At 37.7% G+C, this 24,424-nt stretch overlaps 1 protein-coding gene across 1 annotated transcript in view; it reads right to left on the reverse strand.

The window, feature by feature from the left end:
* Positions 1–3,149: 3,149 nt before the first annotated feature.
* ssbp4 (single stranded DNA binding protein 4) overlaps positions 3,150–24,424 on the reverse strand; it is a 96,240-nt gene continuing 74,965 nt past the window's right edge. Inside the window, exons 5-18 of the mRNA XM_056447699.1 lie at positions 23,081–23,170; positions 14,824–14,907; positions 13,097–13,156; positions 12,946–13,012; positions 12,791–12,858; positions 11,200–11,267; positions 11,071–11,116; positions 10,958–10,993; positions 10,824–10,878; positions 8,357–8,427; positions 8,193–8,271; positions 8,069–8,097; positions 6,967–7,068; positions 3,150–4,523 (exon numbers count right to left, since the gene is read on the reverse strand). Of these exons, the coding sequence (XP_056303674.1) occupies positions 4,494–4,523; positions 6,967–7,068; positions 8,069–8,097; positions 8,193–8,271; positions 8,357–8,427; positions 10,824–10,878; positions 10,958–10,993; positions 11,071–11,116; positions 11,200–11,267; positions 12,791–12,858; positions 12,946–13,012; positions 13,097–13,156; positions 14,824–14,907; positions 23,081–23,170 (885 nt within the window). The 3' untranslated portion in view covers positions 3,150–4,493. The remainder of the gene's footprint in view (positions 4,524–6,966; positions 7,069–8,068; positions 8,098–8,192; positions 8,272–8,356; positions 8,428–10,823; positions 10,879–10,957; positions 10,994–11,070; positions 11,117–11,199; positions 11,268–12,790; positions 12,859–12,945; positions 13,013–13,096; positions 13,157–14,823; positions 14,908–23,080; positions 23,171–24,424) is intronic.

Consider the following 24,424-nt stretch of genomic DNA (forward strand, 5'->3'; position numbering starts at 1 on the left):
GATTTAATACTTAAACTACTTAAATAACAAAACTGAAACGCACAAAAATACCAAATTACATTTATTATTGATGCATTTGTTTTTGATAAGCAAATTTTCTTTTCTTTTTCTCAGTCTAAAGAAACTTTACAATATAAAGAAACATACAAAGGACATATTTACCTACAACAAGACACCTAAGGCCCTAAAACACAGATCCGAGCTATACCCTACAATGAAATACAAAGCAAACCCAATGGGACAGAGACTGCTTCATATTGAATACTGTCAGGTCGCAAGAAAGGACGATGAAAAGTACAGGAGAAACTCTTGTCATTCGCCTTCCCGCTCCTAAATACACGTTTCCCGCTCAAACCGCTTTCTAATGTTACAAGATTATATACACATCACAACAGAAGTGCAGAGATGGTCAACAAAACGAAACATTTCAGCCTTAATCTGAGGTAAAACTAATCAAATTCGATGGTTAAATTGCTGTTATGTTGTGTTTTATGTCTCGAATGTTTCAATAAAAACTCGCAATATGTTTTCCGTTCAGTTTAAGACAAGACACTGCAGGTGAAAGAGGTAAACAAAAAATAACTTATCGTCACGCTTCCCCGGTTAATGGATTAGGCTACATTAAGTAACTGCATATTGAAATGTTTGATTTGATATGAAAATATTAATGTGTTAGCTTACACGTTCTTAAACGATACGTTTAAATATGCAAATTATGAATATATATTTTAAAATATGTCCTATTTTGCACACATTTGACACATAAACAAATTAACATTTGATGAAATAGTTTTTTTTTTTGACATATTACAGTGTAAGATTGTTACAGGGGGGATTTTAGGAATGTTTTATTCGGCTACTCCTCAGAAAATACTGCAAACTGTCAGGGAAAAGTCACATTATTTTGTAGAATAATATGTAGTATAGCAAGGCAATTTGTGTATCAGTATCCATCTAAAAATAGTTCACAGATATAAATAAAAGGGTATGTTTTGGTGTATGTAAAGCTGCTAAAATGGAGATTTATGACCAATTTTAAGAAAACTGTATTGTTAAAATCTGTATTGTAATTCAAATCTACAGAAACACTGCAAAAATGATTTTCTTACTTATAGTTGTCTTGTTTCTAGTCCAAATATCCAAAGAAGCATTTTCTAAACAAGCAAAACATATGATCTTGTTTTAAGAAATAATATGGGAAAATAAATAAATAAATAAAATAAGTGAGTTTTTCCTTAAAACAGTCAAAATAATTTGCCAATGGGGTAAGCAAAATAATCTTGTTTTTCCTTTTGACATAAGATTATTTTTCTTACCCCATTGGCAGATTATTTGGCTCGTTTTAAGGAAAAACTCACTTCGTTTTGCCATATTATTTCTGAAAACAAGACAGTATGTTTTGCTTGTCTAAAAAATGCTTCTTGATTTAAGAATTGTTAGATATTTGGATTAGAAACAAGACAAAAAAATCTAAGTAAGAAAAGCATTTCTTGCAGTGAAGCACAACAAAAGAAACTGGAAGTCAATTTTAGATGTTTTACAAGACTAAAAGAGAACTTTATAAAAAGACAAAAATCTGTCAGCAACAGTTGAATGAGAAATACCTGCAGTGCCTTGCTTTAAAACTCAAAGTATTGCCTTCAGTTTTCTTCACACCATCTGAATGTTTGAGGAATTGAAGCTTTTGTAAAAAATAAATGCATAAACCTGTTAACTGACAATATGACTGACCATTGATCTGCAGATTTTTTTTTTTTTACAGCAAAAGCATCTCTTTAAAATACAAAACACAGATTCTTTATAACTTACTCTCAGCTGTACTCATTGGTTGTGACTGACATATCAAAACATGTCAATGATATCAAAATGCATTTTACAGTATTTACAGTAAACCAAAGTTTAAGGGTTAAGGGTCAAGAAGGGTTAAGTGCTGCGTACCAGACAAACCAATATAAGCATGGAAATGCCTTTAGAACTTACCAGGAGGCTCGGATGGACAAAATATAGGCTACTTATAGTCTTGGAACATCGGATGGACAAAATATAGGCTACTTATAGTCTTGGAGCATAAGCATTTGAAACTGGGTTTACTAGAATTTTAAGTCCTTCTTCAGGTGTCACGCCGATCATAAAATGTGATTTTTGAATGTTCCATGATAATTGATTTATATGTTCTGGGATGAAGTGCTAATTAAATAAGTGTTGGAATGAAATGAAATTTAATGAAGTTACAAGTTTTAATGGGAATTCAAATGCAAATGATGATGGCCGCAAATCTGTCTGAATCATATTTTCCTCTATACCCCCCCCCCCCCAATATATATATATTTATATGGCCAAAGTCGTCATAATCCAAAATGTGTAATCAAATAAAGTTAATTAATTATTATAAAGTAATATGATTAAAAATAAAATACAGATGCAAAACTGAAATTAATGCAAAGTGTCAATTTTCATGTCAAAAAAGCTTTTAAAATACAGACCCAATAATGTAAAATAAAAAAAGGTTAAATTGACGTAAAAATTTCGACAATTAAAAAAAAAGGTTAAAAATTTGTAAATTATTACGATAAAACAATCTACATGCAAAACTAATGCAAGGTTCAGGAATATGTGCTTCATTTTCAAATGAAGATGGCCGCAAATCTGTCTGAATCATATTTTCCTCTATATCCCCCCTTATATATATATATATATATATATATATATATATATATGGCCAAAGTCATCATAATCCAAAAAATGTAATCAATTAAAATTAATCAATTAAAGTAATTTTAGCTTTTAAAATACAGACACAATAATGTAATGAAAAAGGTTAAATTGACATAAAAATTTCAACAATTCAAAAAAGATTCAAAATTGTAAATTAAATTAATACGATAACAAAAATCTACATGCAAAACGAATGCAATGTTTGGGAAAATGTGCTTCATTTTCAATTCATAACACAAAATGGCCCTAAAATATTAAATTAAACAAATTAAAGGCTATTTATTTAGTGGTAAAATATAACCCAGACATCTTTACATGCGAACGTCCCCCTGTTTCTATTACCAAAATCCTCATATTACTTCACCACTGTTGACGGTAAACTCTGCAATAGGCACCAAAGATGAAAAGAAAAAGAAATGAAACCACACATGAGCTTCACAGACAAGTAGTGTATTGAAAATACCAATAAGGTCCATGACCCAAAAAACAAAACAAAAACAAAACAAAAAAGTTATATTTACAGACATGGGACTATAGAGCACAAGGAGAAACTCGTGCTTGTAAGAGCAGCCTGCCTCCAACTACTTTTACAAACACATGGGTAATATTTCTAAAAAGACTTGCAAAACAACGTGGCAAAAACACGTAGTGGCAAAATTACAATGAACGCGAATGATAAAGTTGTCTAGAATGGGTGGTAAAATGAATTCCTTATTGACCGGTTTTGCTTGGTTCGATTGATGGAGTGAAACGCAATGGCAGTGAATATGAAAACGTCGCATCGCAGACTCCAAAATGTACTCTAATCTTTAAATACAGTGCCGACGGGTGCGTTAAACCAGTGATTGTAGCCACTTTGTTGACATAGACACACAAAATTGAGGCTGTACATCTCGGAGAAATAGCGCTGACATCAGTTCGATGAAGAACACAGGAAGAGGTATATATGCAAAGACATCCGACGAAACGACTTCAAACAAAGAGACAAACAAATACCTAAAATCATGTAAACAGAAGTGTCATTGTGCATTTGAATGTGTGCTTATTCTGTCATTCTGATGTTGTTGAGATACAAATGTGCCCTTTACAGGAAAATCCATAAAATTATGCGTAGATCATCATCATCATCATCATCATCATAGCAATTATGAAAATTATAACAATAATATTATCAATAATATACAAATATATTGTAATGAGACCGTTCCTGCCCCCTAGCGTCACCAGTTTAGCTTCGTTTTCCATTTTAAAATGTACACAGCAATCAAAACAACCGCAAGTTTCAGTGTTTCGTTGCTGATAAAAAGACAACAAAAATAAATGAAAGAAAACAAAAACAGGGCTGAAATAAAGCCACCAGCCTCAACGCTGATGCGCAGCTCATTGTGAAGTGTCTTCCTGGCACAGTCCAACACACACACACACACACGTACAAACACGCACACGGTGGTTCAAACGGGGGCCATTATTGTCCCGATCCAGACACGAAGCCCAGCAGGCAGGTTAAGTCCATCAGAAGGCTCTTCCTGTGACCCGATGCCTGTTTGCTTTGGGTTTTGTCCTGGACGTCCTTCGCTCTGCTGTTTCGCCGAGCAGCTGAAGAGCGTCATCGCAAAACAGGCAAGAGTGTCGGAGGGAGTTGAAGATTGAGCGAAAAAAAAAATCAAATCAAAACAACATGCCGAACGCAGCAGAGATGAGGAGAACAGGAAGTTGGGATGGGGGGGGTGTTAAAAAAATAAAAATAAAAGAACAAAATAAAATAAAAAAGAGAAGAATCACACACTCATCGTCATGTTGGGTGAATACTGCAACGAGAAAGTGGAGGGACAAAACTGCAATTAAAAATTGGTAGTTGTGAAATGAATCATTTCTGGACAAAACACAAACTTTATATGGCAGAAATATTTTAAATACAGGCCCAATCACACCAAGAACAGTCATTCTGATGATAAAGATCTGGTAAAGACTGTAACAAATTATGATTTTATTAAATGTTCTCCAGCCTCTGGCGCCTAGACTGCAGCTCCACAAAGGAAGTTGGGCCAATGGAAAAGTAGTCATGCACAACTGAGCCTGGTTTCTCTCAAGGTTTTTATTCATTCACTTTTGTCAATTGGTGAAGTTTTGTTCTTCGCCACTGTCACAACTGGCTTGCTTGGTTCGGGACTCGTGGAGCTGCGCATTGATAGATTTGCTCCTCAGTGTTTGGACTTTCAGCATTGAAAATTAAACCACACTGAACTGAACTTCAACTCTGAAAACTGGACTGACACAGTTTCAATTTACTATAATCTTCTATGTGAAGCTGCTTTGACACAATCTACATTGTAAAAGCGCTATACAAATAAAAGATTAATTGAATTGAATTAAATATCGTAATTGTTTTAGGCACCAAATATAAAAAAAACTGAAAACAGTGATTCTAATATTAGAAAAGTTAGTCGGCGCAATAACCTAGTGGTTAGCGCGTCGACATATGGTGCAGTAGCACGTCAGGGCGTCGCGAGTTCGAATCCCGGCTCGACGACATTTCCCTACCCTACCCCCCTCTCTCTATCTCCAACTTCGCTTCCTGTCTAAATACTGTCCTATCTAATAAAGGCAAAATGGCCAAAAATAAATCTTAAAAAAAAAAAAAAGAAAAGTTAGCGAGTGTCAAACCCCCCAAAATGTTAAACAGATTTTACGTTTATTTTATGTAGTGATAACATGAAGTATTTTCCAACACAATGGTGTTCATTTCATCAACGAAAATGGCTTCTAACAAAAATTCATGTTGTTTTTTTTTTAATATATTTTTGACTACATTTAATCTTTTTTTTGTCAATAATAAAGCATAGCTCCTTCCTTAGTTTCAGTCATTTATAGTTTTCAGTCACCTTACTAGCATTGTCAATGTGTCAAGTAATAGGCAACACACATTGATGACATTAACACCACAACATAACCACTACAGAATCCCTTCCATTGTATACAGTGCTCCCTCGCTATAATGCGATTCACCTTTCGCAGTTTTGCAGATTTTTTAGTGTGATTTCACATGCTTTTTTCTACAGCGTATTGTGTTCTGCGTTCTGATTGGCTGTAGACCACTGTTAATCAATCACCTCCATGCCGTGTCTTCTGTACAGAACAGAATGTGTTCAGCTTGCCAAAGATCGCTAGCAGTGTGCCTCTATCGTGCTGTACTGTATGTTTGCAAGTTTTCTCCCCAACAAACCCCACAATGTCAACGAAATGTTCTGCATCATCAAAGGCACCTGCAGTAGCACCCAAAAGGCAGAGGAAGATGCCAACCATCGCACAAAAAGTTAAACTTCTGGACATGCTAAAGGAAGGTAAAAGTTGCGCGGCTGAAGGGTGCTAATACGGACTAAATTAATCTTCTCAAACAAATGTTTGGGCCTGAAAACAGGTTTTGATCTTTGGTTTCATTCTATAATGCTGGACTTATTTTTCCTTAAAGGTTTGAACTTTGAGAGTGTTTAAACAAGAGAGAAACGTGTGTAGTGAGGGCTTTTACAGCCTAAAACATCAATAATAATTGTAAAAAAATAAAGCTGACTACTTTGTGGATTTCGCCTACTGCGGGCTGTTTTTAGAACTGCTAATAACGACGGACCACTGTACATTATCATGATCTGGACTAGACACATCAGGAACTGGCATTATTTTATAATAGTAAAGTCTAAGGCTGAAATAAACCGTGAATATCTACTGGAACATGAAAAATGGCAGGTTATATTTTTGAAATGTTTTAAATGCCATTATTCTATCCCAAAATGCTCACCACCTGCATAATTCATAAGCACATTTATTATGTATAACGCAGTCGGGAATTCAAAGATATAAGGCTCAACATCTGCTGAAAGTTTTAGACAGTTTGGCTGTGAGATTTTCCATCTTAACTCATTTCTGAATATCAGTGAAAGCCCCATCCTCTTCTGAAAAGGGATGGGGAGCAGTAGCTCATTTGCATGTAAAGGTACACACATGAAAAAAACCTGTCGCATCAAAAAGCGGGGTAATTTTTTTAATTTGAGGGGTATTCCGAGCTAAAACCTCACAGACAGAGTGTTATTGTGTGGTGGTAGGGACACTATTATAGTTACTGGTTTAATTATTGTTCTTGGTGTGAACAGGTCTTCACTGCTGCTTAAGAAGTGTAGGTATTATAATATACATGTGGTTCTAGGAAAGCAGGGGAGGACAGTTTTAGAGTGCGATGGTGTGATGATGTGTACTTACACTTTCACTTTGGAATGGGTTTAAAAAGTTGCCTGCCATCTCCCCGTCGTCCCGTGGAGTCCCTGGGGGATTGTTCATGCCTGCCATGTTGTTCGGAGAGTTCTAAAAATGCAGACGTATGACAATAAATGACAAAACAAAAGTCGCGTTAAAGTACAAGTGTAAAAATGTTTGTACTTATGTCAAGTTCTGAATTTGAAACTGTGATCATAAAAACGGAGAGTTCGATGAGATTTGACTGTCAGACATTTCTACTTATACATGTTAGAAAATAAAATAAGATAAAATAGATTTTGTAAATGTAATGTACTATCCAATAACCAATATTATACTTCTATTTTGTTTCACAAACAAAAATGAAAAAGAATATGTGATAATTACAGCATACGAATTGTTACATGCATTAGGCAAATCTATTAAGTAAATCTATTTAAATCTATGAAAACAGTCTATAATTGAAAGAAAACTGAAATAAATCACTAATAAACATGAAAAGAAAAACAAATATATGAAATGCTGCCTTGGAAAATACTCAAAAGAATTTAAAATGAAATAAAAAACAAAAAAACTAAATCTTTGAAAAATAAAATGAATTAAAACAACAAACAAAAATTACTAAAAACCCAAATATAATAAATTCATTCATTCATTTTTCTTTGGCTCAGTCTCTATTTCAGAGGTCACCACAGCGGAATGAACCGCTAACTATTCCAGCATATGTATTACGCAGCGGATGCCTTTCCAGCCGCAACCCAGTACTGGGAAACACCCATACACACTCATTCACACACACATTCATACACTACGGCCAATTTAGTTTATTCAATTCACCTATGACGCAGTCTTTGGACTGTGGGGGAAACCAGAGCACGCGGAGGAAACCCATGTAAACACGAGGAGAACATGCAAACTGACCCAGACAGAAATGCCAACTGACCCAGCCGGGATTCAAACCAGCGACCTTCTTGCTATGAGGCGACAGTGCTAACCACTGAGCCACCGTGCCACCCAATATAATAAATGATACCAGTATATTTTACACACACACACACACACACACAAAAACACTAGTTCACATATATCCAGAGATTAAAGCTCATACCTTTGGCAACCCATCCATGTCACCTGAGCCTGTAATCAAACGCAGACAGAGGTAAGACATTAGAATCATCAATAAACCTATACTATTATAAAGAATATTGGCTATTTAAATGGCGATGTCTCACCTAAAGACCCATTCATATGATGCGGCTCCATCGCTCCCATTCCCCCCATTGGCCCGTCAGGCCCTGGACCCATTGGGAACTGCAGAAACACAAAGCCTTTTAGTTCCATTCCAAAAACAAACAAACTATATTACCAGAAGGACTGTAAAAAGTAATCAACTTACATTCGGTCTGTTGCCACCAGGGCCAATCGGATTCATCATTGTGTAAATGTTTTCACTGGAATTCGTTGAGTCTACAAAAAACCCCACCAATAAATAAATAAAAAAACACAGACGACACCTCTTTACACAATAAATGAGAACTAGAAGCAGACCCCCTAGTTTTTCACGTTTCTGGGATCGCGGAATCCAACGCAAAATCAACAAAAAGTCACAAATTTTCACAATCCTGCAAAATTCTTAATTAAATGCTAAATAATCGCAAAAAATGCAATTCTAAACCATATAATCAAATTATATTTATTTCAGTTTGCAATTAGTTGTTTTACATAACTTATAGACGTTGCATACGCAGCGCACGTGCTGTATTTGAGTGTCTCTCAAAAAATTACTTCTCACCTGCGCCCTCACAATCATTACATTACATGGAAGGGGGGAACTGTTTTGCAGCCTGTGCAGTAAGCAGACGCAGATGAAGTGCAAGTGATTTACATGTGAAGTCAATGCAGAGATTGGATTAGACATCCTGTGGTGCGAATTGGGTGTTTTGTGCATTTGACGTGCTTCAGACTGCAAAAGAAAGTGGGAAACATCTAACAAATGGAGCAATGGGACAGGCAAAGCAAGCAGCTTACAATGATGGAGATTGGTTGACGGATGATGGCCGCTGGACGGTACCGAATTAAAGGACATTATTTGTGCTTTACAGGTATGGCTGGTAATATGGTGTGCGTAAAATTGAAAAATGTTTTCGTTTAACTCCCTTCAGTTAAAGAAAAAACTTTTACAGCAGTTTTATGACAATCCATGTTTTAGGTGTATTACGATAGGGGAAGCCCTAACGCATGTCCTGAGGTACATGTCAGATGCTCCGGGGAGTAAAATCTGAGAGAAAGTTAGATCGTGGATAAAAATAAGAGTTATACAACCTTCCTTTGGCTTAATCCCTACTGCTTTAGATCAGTTTTACATCTTGTCTTGACAAGAGATCAAAATAAAAAAGCTTTATTTTTACGATTTGTGTCTTTGTCATTGTGTCAGATTGCACACCTAACATAGTAGGCTACCCAATAAGACAAATATATATATATATTTTTTTTTTTAAATCGCAAAAAAAAAATACAAATTAAATCGTGAAAAACTAGGGGGTATGTATAAAGTGATTATACCAATATTATTACCCACACCAACATATCATAACGTTCCGTTTAATTTTACGATACTGTGACCAAAAAATGTAATCGCAAAATCAAGCAGATGCTGCAAAACTCAGAAAAGCTCAGAATTATTTTCGATTTTGGGCAGCTTTATCTGCATCATACTCGAATAGCATGCACATAACTAGCATTTGTTACCTAAATCTCCCAATAATCTGTGTTTAGTAGGATTGTATAACATTAAAATGCTTAAAAACAACTGTTGTGGGCAAAACACAATGCAATGCAGTCATATCGTATTTGATGAATATATTTTAGCAGGATTTGAAATTATTGAAATGTAGAAATGATTTTAACAATGTCCTCAATTTAATCCTTGATCCAAGTCCTTGATTTGATATACACCGAGATTTCTCTCACTGTTCCCCTTGAAATAAATGACAGAGCCCTTTGTTACTTTAAAGGTCCCATGAAATAAATTTTTTTTTTTAGATGTCAGTATTGATATTGTTTGTTTTTAGCATATCTATAAGCTAGTCCGCATCAAAACCGTGACAAAATTAGCGTTTAGGGGATATAAAACTGATATAAACCTATAAAGCTTGTAGTTTGTCCCTTCTGCCTAAATGGATCAACGATTTTTTTTTTCACGTCACCTCATACTTCAGTCTCTCGTCAAATTTTCTGACCAATCAAATGCTCTCTAGTACCTGACATGCCCCGCCCCCCTGCAAGACGCTTCTTATTTGATGCGCTTAAGCTCAACCACTCTCACTGGCAGAGCGGTGATAAAACAAAACACTGTTGGCTGTTTTATAAAAAAGGGAGGAGCTACACTATGTCCCACCCCTTCTTCGATTGATATCACATCAAACATTTAATAAAAATGTACATTTCAAAGCACTTCAAGAGACATTTAAGTAAAAATAATAATAATTTACGGTTGTTGCCTGTGTATATTTTTGAGGAAATCTGTGGTCATTTTAGTCTATAAAAATCAGATAAACATCCTAAAACCTCAAGCTCTTCGACTGCGGATCAGAAGTGATTTCACATATCGTTCTGCTGGGCCATCACTGTTCTAGCTTTCATCTTTTGTTATTTAATTTAGAACGATTTTTAAGCTTTATCCCTGAAAGGCAAACGGACCTTTAATTCTATTTGCAGGACATTTCCCCAAAAACAAAAGCTTTCAATTTGCAGCTCATTTCCAGTCACTGAGGTCATTTCTATTGTTATGAACTTTCAATAAAAGAACGACTGATATAAAAATTCCAGATAAAATCCAGTGGATCAGATGAACTGGAACTGACCTCCTGGGCTTGGCATGATGGGAGTTCCTGGAGGTCCGCCACCTCCTGGAGGCCCCTGCGAGATGAGCATGAAAATGATTACTCACGAAGAACAGAGCGAGACGGTCAGATATAATCTTGATCGAGACACTCACCACATAGTTTCCTGGTGATGAAGACGAGTATGCTATCTGTGGGACAGAAGAGACACTATGAAACCGGTTCTCAGAGTTCCTGTGATATTGAAATGTTTAGAAGGGTCACTCACTGAGTTTGGGTTTGGGTTCGGCCAAGGCCCTCGACCGCCAGGACCCCTGAACACACAAGAAGTGTTAGTGTGAGTATAAGAGTGGTATAGATAGAGTGTGTGTGTTTTATAGAGTTGTCATAAACTCACATGTTCATGCCAGGCATTCCTGGACCACCGAGAGAGTTCGGAGGAGGCCTCATTCCACCACCATAATTCTACAAAAATAGAGATATAAAAAATGTCATGCCAGTGTATGTACGCTATGATTTTCTTTTGTTCAACTTTAAATGCTAATTCAGAATCTGGTTTCACAACTTGCTTATGTATAAATTAAATAAGCTAGAATTATTATAAAGAAATATAACAAATAATATACTCCTATATTATACTTATTTTAGACTATATATATATATATATATATATATATATATATATATATATATATATATACACATCGATTATATACGTATACATACAAAACAAAAATTACAATGATATTAAAGCATTAATTATTATTCATTATTAAGATTAATGAAGGAATTATAATGCTTTGTTTCGTTATTTCATGTTCATTTACAAGTAGCAGGGTATCCCTGGCGGCATAGTCTCAAACTGCTGTTATACCGAAAAATACGTTCTTAATGCCTTAATCCCTCGGTGTTAATGTTCCTTTTGAAGTGTCACCCATTGTACACACACATACCCATATATATAAATACAATACACATATATAAGTACACCCCTCACAAATCTATCTTTTAAATTCATATTTTTAATAGGAAGCTACACAATACTATATTTGGTCATATACATTAGATTAGTCAGTTCTGAAGCAAAATCTGGAGCTTCTCTAGCAAAAAACTTACGATAACAATCCAAAATCTAGTACAGCTAAATTTATATGTTATATAAAAATATTAAATACAAATTTAAAAAAAAAAGAGGGAAAAAAAAAAATCAAGAAAAACAAACAAAATGTGAATATATTCACTGAGAAATGGATAAAAATATTTCATTTTCAAAATGGGCTGTACTCAATTATGCTGAGCACTGTATATTATTTATATTTTTATTAATGGTGATATTTGTTCTGTGTATATGCATACTAACATACAACAAATAATAAGTAACATTTATTAGTAACTTATTTACTTTCCCATTCACTTCTTTAGATTTGATTTAAAAGCATACAATAAATGACTATATTTATTCGATAAACATCTAGTTCTCTATAATTCTGTATAATTCTCTTGCTTTTTAATTTATTTGAAAAAAAATTCATATGAACTATTTAATAACAATATTGTTAATAACAAGAATAACATCTAAAATAATACACAATAAATAATATTTTTTTGGTAACACTTTTGATTATTTTGTTATTTTGATGGTTCATTTTAGTATTAGTAGACTGTCTGCTTAATATCTGTTAATACTGCTTCTTCAACAGACATTTAACTGACTATAAGAAACTTTGCAAGTACATGTCAACTTACACTAACTCTAACCCCAACCTAACAGTCTACTTATAATCTAATGAGAATTAGTTGGCATGTAGATGTAATATAACTTAAATTCAACAAACGGACCATCAAAATAAAGTGTGACCATATTTTTCCATATCTTGGATTTACATGGATTTTTAAAAATGTAATGAGATGTATTTCCAAGTTTTCAATGATTAGGTTCTTTTCAGCATTCCCAATCAAACTGTTTGATCAACAGGATGTCAGCTAACCTGGGGGCCCATGCCTCCCATTCCTCTGGGTGGGTTCATCCTCATTGGGCCGCCCATGTTTGGATGTCCTGATGGAGTAAGGGAAAAACAATCATTTTAATAATGCTTGAGCCCAAACACAGCTAGTTGTAACAGTCAATGGTGCAGTGCAGTACCTTGCGGTCTGGTGGGGTCCAAACTGTTTGGCAGGAGTGGCTGTGACCCCGGGACTCCAACAGGAGGCTGAAAAAAAGAAAAAGGGCAGGTTACAAACGCCAAGCAGAGAAATCAGGATTTCAGATTGGGGTTTGTCGGAGCCGCTAGTACCTGATTTGGCATGCGGAGTGATGGGCGGGGTCCACCTGGGTACCGTGGAGACATGAAAGGCTATGGAGAAAGAGTGTATGAACTGTGAATCAACAGTAAGTGTGTAATATCCCACTACTTTGTATGACCAGAATAATCTTTAAAAGAAAATGCATAAACCATTGCTTTATTAAATAGAAATAATGTGTTCAATACCTCTGATGATTATACTAAACACTAAAGAAGCGATTGATAACTGTAAACAGAACATTGTATGGATACATTACTGAAACTGAAAGAAAATATTTGGATTTTGAGATGCACAGTGCAATAGTTAACACCAGGGGGCGCTATCACACTAGATAAACGCCGTCAGTTTGAGTCTGAAGAGATCATTTCATAAACACAGGTTCTCTCTACACTGACAAGGTGAGGTTGCTTGTTTAAGAAAGGAAACATCTGTTATTTTAAACAAAACTTTACACCGAAAACAGAGAAAGATCAAGGTTAGACGGTAGAGCAGTATAACAAAAAGACCACTTGCACCCAAACAAAATGCTAGCCAGGCAGGAAGCAACAAGTTACAGCAACAAGTAATTTGTCTAATCAGCACCAAGCAAAACCACTGCATGACGCCACACAATCCCAGCCAATAAGAGCATATTTGGGGTTGCATATAAAGATATGTGGCGTTGGACTTTCAACCAATAAGATTTCACCGTGAATGAAGTCATCCAGTGGAATGCACAGAAACGAAGCACTGCTAAAAATATATATCTTAGTAAGTTTGATTACATCTAGTAGCAGTAAATCTACTTTAGGATTGAGCTCCTTGTTCAAAGTCTTCGTTTCCAGCTCTGTTCGCTCCAAGTTGCAGCAAGTTTGTGTTTGTGCAAGGCTGTGTTTGTGTTTGCGTATTTGTGTTCGAGTGCCTGTGTTTATCCCTGCATGTGTAAACGCAAGAGCATGTTTGTGTGTGTGTGTGTGTGTGTGTTGCATTATTAATAGGATATTGATGGACTATGAAGGACTGAGTGCAGGGTGTAGGGAGGGACCAGGTCTGCAGAGTCCCGGCTAGATGAACTTCCACTCCTCATGGGCTGGGCCGAGGCCTGCATTATTTATCTGGCAACATCGTCACTGTCAGCGAGGAATATGTGTGTGCGTGTTTGTGTTTTGAGAGAGAACCGAGAATGAGGTAATGTAATGCTTTGTGCTCTATCTAGGGATCGGTCATGATGGTCAACCAGAAATCCAACATTTTCCGATGCAAGTCGGATTACATTATTTGTTCAGTCGTTCTTGTTTTTGAATTATAGCGAATAAAATTCATGACATACTTTAATTAGCACGGAAACCCCCAATTAAGCAATGCAGAGGTAACTGGTTCAACTCTTCGAGAACGCAATGAACTGCACACCTTGACATGGCGCAAAGCATTTCGGATAATTGTATACATATAGGGGTTTAGAGTTAAGTCAGATTACTCTACATGTAATTTCTGACTAGTCGAATTTGAAAGACGTTTTGCACACTACTGGTACAAATAACACCAAAACAAGACCAAGAAGCAGCTTTTGTATCGATCTATAGGTCTTGGGAATAAATCAAACGAAGAGAGAAAAGAAAAACAGAGGGGTGATAATAAAAGAGGTCAGTGGAAAGTTGTAGGAGCTCCTGAAATTTGAACCTACTTCCAGGATGTGTGTACTCCACAGGTTAAGTATAAAAAATAGCAAGTTTCTTACCTGGCCGTGTGGCCCCATCATGGGGTTGTTGGGGTTGTGTGGAGGAGGCTGTGCATGTGGTGATGGTTGTGACCCAGGTGGGCCCTAAGAAAAAAACAAAACATAAGTTGGAGATATTGCATTTTAAAACCTTTACACAAGCCGTTCATGTGTTGACCAAAGTAGGTTGGCCAAAAAAGTCTTATTGGCTAAGATTAGGTTAAGGTGATTTCAGTGGTCTGTGTTGGAAATAAATCCACCCTTTATTACCCAACAAAGAGCATCTCCTACAGGGCAAGGCAGCTGCTGAACCCCATAACAGAGCTCCACCACAAGGCCTCCTCCATGTCTCTCAATGGAGTCCATTATGAGTAAGTAGGAGAGACATATGGCCTTTACCGAGATGCCTGTTCCTGCACCACATCCCTGTAGAGAGTGACTGAGGAATAACTTGGGCTGGATTGTGTGTGTGTGCCTTGGATGAGGAGGGGGGGTGTTAAATGAAGCAATTAATAAAATCATTTTCTACCCAGCTAAGGAGATAACGGCTTGGCACCAAACTACAAGAGTAGCCCCTCCTGCAGAGTAAGCTATGGCACATAGTATTCCTAGCGGGACAGTGGCATAGAGGACAGCAACAACCACACAGTTTAAAAAGCTTCGGGAAAGCAATGCTACTTCCCAACCAAAAGGGGGCAGTGTGTCGCTACTTGCAGAGTGACTGGCGGGACACAAAGTACCAAGCAAAACAAAGCTTGGAGCAGCAACACGATGCATATTTCATTGTTGCCTCTGTGTACATTACCAAAAAATTATGACCACTTCTTTGGCAAACGGCAAGGGATTAAGCAATTGGTGTTTTTGAGGGTGTGCCATTTCAGAAGGATGTTCTTCACTAGTCTTGGAAGTAATTATTTTGATAAGTGCAGCTGTCACAGAATCTGTCACAAAGCGAGACGATAAATGCAACGTGATACCATTCTAGGTCTAGATGACATTTTTGACAACTAGGGTTTTCTGATAACAAGAAATCTTGCAAGGCTGCTGACACCAGAGGGGTACTTTGACTTTAAATTCACCCCCAAATTATGCAAACAATTCATTTGAAAATCCGTCGAGCCACAGTTTAGCAATAAAAAAAGTCACTCAAAATATACAGTGGATTTAGATATGCTCGAGTAAGGGGGCATTTCTGCGCCAACAGAACTACAACACTGTACAGTGCTGGACCTATTTCAATGTCCCAAGACTCCTGCACCTTGCAACAAGTCAGAACAAGATCCTTCAGTCCTTTTAACCTTGATGGAACTCTCCCCCTCCAGAGTCTGCCAGTCTTTCACTTTTCTCAGAGTTCTGTTGGTTTTCAGCAGGATTTTTTGTGGAAGACGGGCTGATGAAATTCTCCCACCTTCTTCCCTCAAAACAAACCCATCCATTTTAGATGTTTCCAGCTAAACTTAAAACTATTTCTCTTTTTTTTACACTTCTTGACTTAGTTCCCTCCCTGCCTCCCTCTTGCTAGTCGGTCCTCCCAAGAGGAGCTGGTGCAGCGGAGTTTCAACGTGAAGATTATTGAAGAGGCCGACCCATGCAATGGGGGAATAAAAAAAGGAAGAAATCATACGCAATTTCCAAGATCCGGGCCAGATGCCAACAAGCATGCTTTGTGTTTCTCTCCCTAAACTCTGTTCGTCTCTCTGCAGGAGGTTGCTGGGAGTCTGGGCCTGCGAGGTACAGATTAGGAGAGTCTGGAGAGAGGGTGTACGGAAGCGTTTAGCCCTTTTCACCTTCGTCCCTGTCTCATAGGACTGCGCTGATCACATGGCAGCTACTGCGGTCGCATGTGCTAATTATCACCACTGCATCTGGAGCTGTGCTGGAGACAGAGGCTCAGGCATGCAAGCTTTGGCTGCATAGCTCCACTACCAAAATGCTTTTTCAGTTCAACTGCAACAGAGTACCATTCACAAGAGTACCAGTACTTACTCCTGCTTTTGTTGGACAAGAAATTGGGTGAAACATGATTTCACCAAGTAGAACATGTTCCTGGAGCAACATTTTAAACCATCTGAGGGATATATTTACAATTAATGTCAAGTTTAGGCTTAAAACAAGAGCTTCTACTCAAATTCTTAACCCCTGATTTTAGGGGTTATTTATGGTTAGTGTTAGGTTTAGGGGTAGGTATCATACCTGCCAACATTTGTCTCTGAAAATCCAGGAGACCGGGAGGGTGGGGGGGTTTGAGGAGCGAGGTGTCTGAATAACACAGCTGAGAACTGGGCATATAACTGTGCTATGCACCAGGTTTGGGGGGCACCAGTACTTTGGGGGGCTTTGAGGGTGAAACTACAGGAGTTTTCCAGGAGAAATAACAAACCGGGAAGGTGGCGGGAGATGGGTCTGAAATACGGGAGACTCCCAGGAAAACGGGAGTGTTGGCAGGTATGGTAGGTATATGCTCAAGACAGAAGTTTTGAAGAGAAGTGCTTTTCCAGGAATAACTAAAGATGTTGATCCAGAAACATGTACTTTTTGGCAAAACCATGTCAACCGCTGTTTTTCTGCATGTAAGTCATGCGTTTATCCAATAACCCATTCAGATCCTGTTGCTTAATCACATATTTTATTTCAAATCAATAGAAAGATCATCAATAAACCGAAAGACATGGATAGGAGGTGCTCTTGGATACAACAAAGTTTTGAATCTCTCTGCAAAATCAGCACAAATCACAACTCAATCGCAATCCTATTAAAAACAGCTACAAAAAGAGCAGCTCCAATTATTAACACAACTGTGTCCAGCAGCCGCAGCTGACGAGAGTGGGAGGGAGCAGTAGTTAGCTCTTGAGAGGTGTGAAAGAGTGATATACTGGCCACTAGGATATATGCCAAGATATAATTGGTGTCACCAGACCACAGCAACTGGGCGCGTGGAATCGGGAAGCATACATGGAACGCACGTGGGCCTTGAAGAGCCTGTTTTCTTGCAATTGTTGCCTCATTGCCATCTCTCTCTTCCTTCCTCTTTCATTTTCTGTCTTCACTCTCTCCATGCCTCTCTTCTGCCATGCCCTGGGCTGCTACCAAGAGGGAATTACTGCAGTGGAGCACAAAGTCCTCCCTCTTCCTCCCTTTCTTAGTTTCTCTCTCTTTCTCTCTCGCTCTTATGCACACAGGCACTATTTATAGAATGCAATGTCACTCACGCAACAGTCAGATCGCTCCCTGCTCTGAACACGGCTCATACAACATTAACACTCTCCTCCTCAACTCAAAATTCATGTCAGTGTTCTATCTGCCAACCCATGTGGCGCTCTACCTGATGCTCATCTCAGCATCTGCTGCTCTATGGGATGCTCTTTCCGCTGTTTTACCTGACAATCTGCAACATTTAAATCTATTTTTCCTTCTTGCACTCTTATCTGGCATTATACTTTATGTTCTATTAGCATGAAAGATGTTCTATCTCAGGGGTGTCCAAACTCGGTCCTGGAGGGCCAGTGTCCTGGAGAGTTTAGCTCCAACCCTAATCAAACACACCTGAACCAGCTAATCAAGCTCTTACTAGATATACTGGAAACATCCTGGCAGGTGTGTTGAAGCAAGTTGGAGCTAAACTCAGCAGGACACCGGCCCTCCAGGACTGAGTTTGGACACAAATGTTCTATCTAAACTTCTGATATTCTATGCGTTCTACAGGATGCTCTATGCAATCTTCAATCTGCTGTCATATGCAATGCCCTGATGTTCTACTAGATGTTCAGGTCCCGTTTACACAAATGCATTTTAGAGGTAAAACAAATAACAATTGCTACAGTTATGCCTTCCATTTGGAAATGCTGGTGCTCTGTGTCACTGTGGAGAAAGCAAAATGGAGATTTCTGAAAACGAAGGCGATGATGCTGACATTCATTCACTGATTAGGTCTTTGGGTCACTGTGTATCCTTCCCTTATTCGTCAAGCCCCATCACATGACCATAATGTTACCGGTAGATGACAGTCCAGTCCTAATGACATATAAATAATAACATGGACGCAGCAATGGAAGCTTTGCATGCACTGTGGTCCCTTATAGCAGCCATTGTGCAAAATTTTACAATCACGTAAATTCACCATCTCATTCATGGGTTTCTGTTCTAAGGCCCAATCCCAATTTTATTTTTGTAACCCTAGCCCAAAATTTACTACTAAGAAATGGGACAGCCCTACAGCACCTGCATACGTCATCATATATCATCACGATCTCTTGCTTCATATGAGATCGATGATGGTGACTGCTGTAGTTATTCCAGTTGCATTATACATAGCCAAATTTGGTGGTTTTTATTTTAGCGTTTTTTTTATTTTTAAAGGAGCATGACGGTAAAACACGAACGCAGTTATAATTGTATTGAAACATCTGCTTGTTTGTTGTAAAAAATTCATAATAATACAAAAATATATATATATTAATTTGTGCGCCTCCTTACTTTCGTGGGCTGCCTTGCTGCCGTTGTAGATGGTGTATTCTGGGAAATGTTTGTACCCCTTGATTTAGAGTATGATCCTGAAAAATCAGTTTCGAGAGCTATCTAGCCTTCACCTTAGCCCTACACCTTCAAACTAGAGAGAATTAGGACACCCCTACCCCTTCACGTGAACGCGCAAAAAACGAGGAGTAGGGCTAACGGGTAGAATTGGAATTGGGCCCAAAACACTAATATTTTATACACTCAATCAAATTATTTATCTGAGCTATCTGCTAATATCTACTGATATCTGACCGATCTAATACTAATAAATGCACAGAATCATAATTAATTATGAATTGTATGGGATGCTCCATCTAATCTTTCATTTGACATTATTTCACTAGATGCTCAAGAGGATATTCTGTTAGATGTTCAATTAGATGTATTGGCTGTTCTAAATCAATGACAAACACTTGATTCTCTATCTGCTGCTCTATCTTATCTTCTATCAACTTTCAACTACCAAAAGTGAGTCGCAAAACTGTATTTCGCGGATTGCTGAGTATTTATGTAATGCACGAGTTTCATTTTGAAAAAGCGAGTGTTCCTATAAGGCTTTTCAGATGGGATTCGACAGTCATAAATGTCTATTTTTAATGGGAGAAATGCAGGAAGTGGCCAAATAAGGGTTAAGTCTAATCTCAGACTAAAATGCAAGTCTAAGCTGTTTCAGTTTTAGTCTAAAGGTTGGTTTACACTTCTGCATTGAGAGATGGGTGTGACCCATGGCGTCTGCCTTGCACATAGCCGTGCATTTATACTTCTGCACGCTGTTTGTGATGCTCTGCAATAACACTTCCGAAACGCTAGCTGGCAGCGGGTTTTTATGTTGAGATTCTTTTTGTTTTTTTCTGAACACTACCTTAAATGTACAAATAGCTAAAACTCGCTTATTCAGAGGCGGGAACCGGCGGACGTGCAACAACTTTAATCATGACTAGGGATGTAATGATTCACCGTGAGTCGGTTGAAAATCTATTCAAATATGTGACGATTCTAACCGGTACGAATGTTGAATGAATCGTGTTACATGTTTTGAACAGAGGGGGCACTGTTTAAAGGCGTTTACAGGCAAACTCGCTTTACCTGCATATCAACTGCAAGGAAGAGGTGGGACGGCAGATTAAAATAACAGCAGTGAGGTGCGCCAGACAAACACAAACTGTGTACAAATACTGCAAAAAGACGTTTAGTTACACTTAACAGAACAACGAATATGATGCAGCACAGTGAAAAGCTGCTGTCACAGACGTCTATACGCAAAAATCTATTAATAAGCCAAAGCACGCTAACCGGAGGATTGGCAGCACTGCTTGCTCTGACGAGTGCCAACGTTACGGAGATCACATGGCGCATCAGTGTATTCATAGTGAAATGTGAAGATGTTTTTCAGAATGAAAGAGAAAGCTGTGCTGTTACAGAACCAGGTATGAGATTGTTCCTGTTTTACACTCTCTTTTCAATTTAGTTTATGCATATTTTAATAGTATTCTTATTATATCATATATTATAGTCAGTATTTTGGAGCAGAGAGTCTATTGACCACCTCTGTACACACTGCTCTCTGGTTTAGGATAGGCTTTCCTCTCCACACCAGCCATCTCAGTCCCCAGTGAAAGAGTTTTTTCATCGGTAGGGGACATTGTAAATGTGCAAAGATCTCAGCTTATGCCAGAAAACAGATATTCTGATATTTCTTTAAAAAACACAGTCAGATTTTTAGTTTGTCTGTATTAAGGAGCCTTCTTTAATTTGTATTGTTCATTTTTGATTTGGAATGTTTTAGATGTGTAATTTAGCTACACAATTATGTAGTAATTATGTTAGTAAGATTTAGTTTGTTTACATTAAAGAGTCTTCTTTAGTTTGTGTTATTCACTTTTTTATTTGGATTTTGTTTTAAAATTCCAATGTAGTTATTGCAGAAATTATAATATTATAATATAATATTGTAAAAAAAAAATAAAATAAAAAGTGCAGCAATTGAGAAAAAAAAATGAAAGGGCTCTTGTTCACCTTACATTTGTCTCAAATAATTTTGTTAAATAAATTAATTAATTAATAAAAAAATAAAATAAAATAAAAATCGCAACTAAATTGTGAATTGTGAGATTAGTATCGTGAATTGTATCGAATCGGAAGTCAGATGAATCGTTACATCCCTAATCATAGATTAACCCCAAAACAAAAGTTTCCATCTGGAGCTCCTTCACGGGACTCAACCATTGTATTCACAATTGCTCCATCTGGCTCGCGGCTCTCAGCCCGTCAACACTCGTCACAGCTACCAATCCGACCAATCACAGAGCTTGCGTTATGCGTCGTTGCGATGTGCAATTACATTTTTTGAGAGGTGCGCGTCAGCGTCAGCCTTGGCGAGGGCTTTGCGATCGAGTGGAGGCTGTGCCGGACCATACGCGTGCGCTTGATGCAGAAGTATAAATCAGCCTTAAGCCATGTCTGTGAAACCAGGCCTTAATGTTGTAGACACTCTATAATATGTTCTATCTAATATTCTATCTGAAGAGATATTTTTACACTTCACCAGGAGTCTCCAACCCTGTTAACCACCTGAACCAGCTAAACAAGGTGTTAGAAAAGTGTTGGATCTGAAGTCTGCAGGTCTTTAGCTCTGATGAAGCATCAGGCAGTGCAGACAGAGCATGCTGTGGAGTAAAATCAAACAACATGTAAAGCATCTGGTAGAGTAGATGAAATATCAGACAGAGCAGCAGATAAGAAGACCTAATATGTCGATAGATGAAAATTAGACATAATTGAAAAGTGTATGTATGTATGTATGTATATATATATATATATATATATATATATATATATATATATATATATATATATATATATATATATATATATCGACATGCTGGATCCTCTTATCTGATGCTCTATCTGATCTTCCATCTACTCTACCAGATGCTTTGTATGTTGTTCTATTTTAAAGTCACTGTATCAGATTTTATCTAAAGAATCTTGTTATATATACACTGCACAGCAGGCTCTATCTGCACTGCCTGATGCTTCATCTAATCTTAAATTCTGTAAATCCACTAATTCAGATCGGCTGATCTGATGTTTCTTGCTATACAAACTCTTATCAGATACTCCATCTGATCAGATATTTTCATTGATTAGTATAAAAGATTCTACAAGTAGACACAACTTGGACACATGATGAAAAAAATGCTTGGCTTACAATTTTTACCATGTTTTAAGGTAATGTGAGTTTATTTACAAAGGTGACTAGCGTTTGTCTGACTGTAAATAGTGCAATAAATATCACCAAGGCATAGGAACTCCCACAGGCACCTTGACTTTGGGAACCATGCCCCAAAGCATTCCCCCAATTCCCAGCCCTGAATTTAAATACAGAGATATGTTGTTAGATATGTGTTGCCAAAGAGCTACAATCAAGCTTGCATGTTTTTACCCATTTTGGCCTTGGGGATTAAACTGTCGAGGCATTCATACTGATCTCAGATCAGGGGCCACAACTCTCTGTTTGTGCCAGTATGAGTTGCTACTGTACTGAACTACAAATTTAGACACATAAAATGGAAATGAATGGAAATACGGAAAGGGAGAGATAGCAGGAAAGAAACATCTGGACGGGGATTAGAAGAACTAAAGGGGGTTAGAGAAAGGAGGGGTGGGATGAGGGACAGAAAAATGGTAAAAGCTTAACGAACAGGGTTAAAGCAAGAGGTTGAATAGGAAGATGGGGGAGGAGAGAGAGAGTAGCTCTTACTTGAAAGAAACCGGGAGGCATGGGTCCACCTGGCATGCCATCGTTGGGCGGCATGTTGCCCATCACAGGACTGGGAGCTGCTGCTGCACTCTGAAACAGAATAAACGCAAAAATAAATAACAAAAAAACATTGATTTCCACCTATCACCATAACAATTCCCAAATATGTAGAGTCTCTCATCAAGCACGTGAGTACCTCCCAACACCCCAGACAAAGCCAAACTCAGCCATGTCTTTCCCATGATGGTAAAGAAGGGGTAGACAGGGATTACACATGACCCAGCGCCCCCTCCTCCAACCTGTAATCAGATCCCTTGCTCTCATCTGAGTGGAGGAGGGTAAACCGCCTCAGTGCCGCTGACCTTAATAGCCCAGACACTCACTGCTGACCCTGAGAGGGCAAAGGGCACGGTTCCATGCACCAACATACACAGGAACATGAGTCTCTGTGTCTTTAGCGCTCACACATATGTAGTAGCAAATGCGTATATATTCAAGATCGCATAAATCTCAGAAACGCCAACAGGACAGACACCTCCACCTGTAGGTCCACAGACCAATATGAGTAACATTTGTTTGGGGCCTCATCCCAGCATCCACACCAACTGTTTCCATTTTTTTTGTCAATGCGTTCAATGACTTAGGGTTCCTTTAGTGGTTCTCAAATGTCTCAAAATAAACATCTGGTGGAACTAAAAGTGGGGGCATTCACACCAAGAAACACAAGCATAATATATTACATTAGTGTCAATGCCAATAGAGTGGAGGAACTATGACATCAATTTGTGTGCAAAAACCCGAAAGTGAGTTAGCATTTTAGCTCCTTTTTGTCCAAAAGTCTATGGCTTTTTTTTAATGGGATTTGGATTAAATTGCTTAAATAAGGTTCGTGGCTAACACAAACTCAAGATACGTTTACGTTTTATTCTACGACGTAAATCACATCAGTTACATCTCACTCTTGATTTTTAAAAATCGGTTACACTTCTTTAAAAAGACCGTTGCTATCAAGTTGCTAAATGGGACTACAGGCGATGTCGGAGATATTATACGTCATCGAGCTGAACTAATCTGAAACGCAGCCCGATTGCGTTGGACATTTGGGTTTGTCTATTATTTAAGTATTTTCATGAATAGTATTTTATAGTTTGTATTATTTTACTAATTGGGAATTCAAATTGTGTGTTGATAATTCCATCACTTGTAAAGACCGTCAAGACAGATTCATTTGTTGATCATTTATTTTAATTAAACGATATTATGGGGATACTATAGGGATATTATGGGGATGCATGTCTCTTTCCTGCTCTCAGTAATGCAAATGTGTGCATAAATTCGTAAAAA

Source organism: Danio aesculapii, chromosome 22 (assembly GCF_903798145.1).
Source record: "Danio aesculapii chromosome 22, fDanAes4.1, whole genome shotgun sequence".
Classification (NCBI taxonomy): Eukaryota; Metazoa; Chordata; class Actinopteri; order Cypriniformes; family Danionidae; genus Danio; species Danio aesculapii.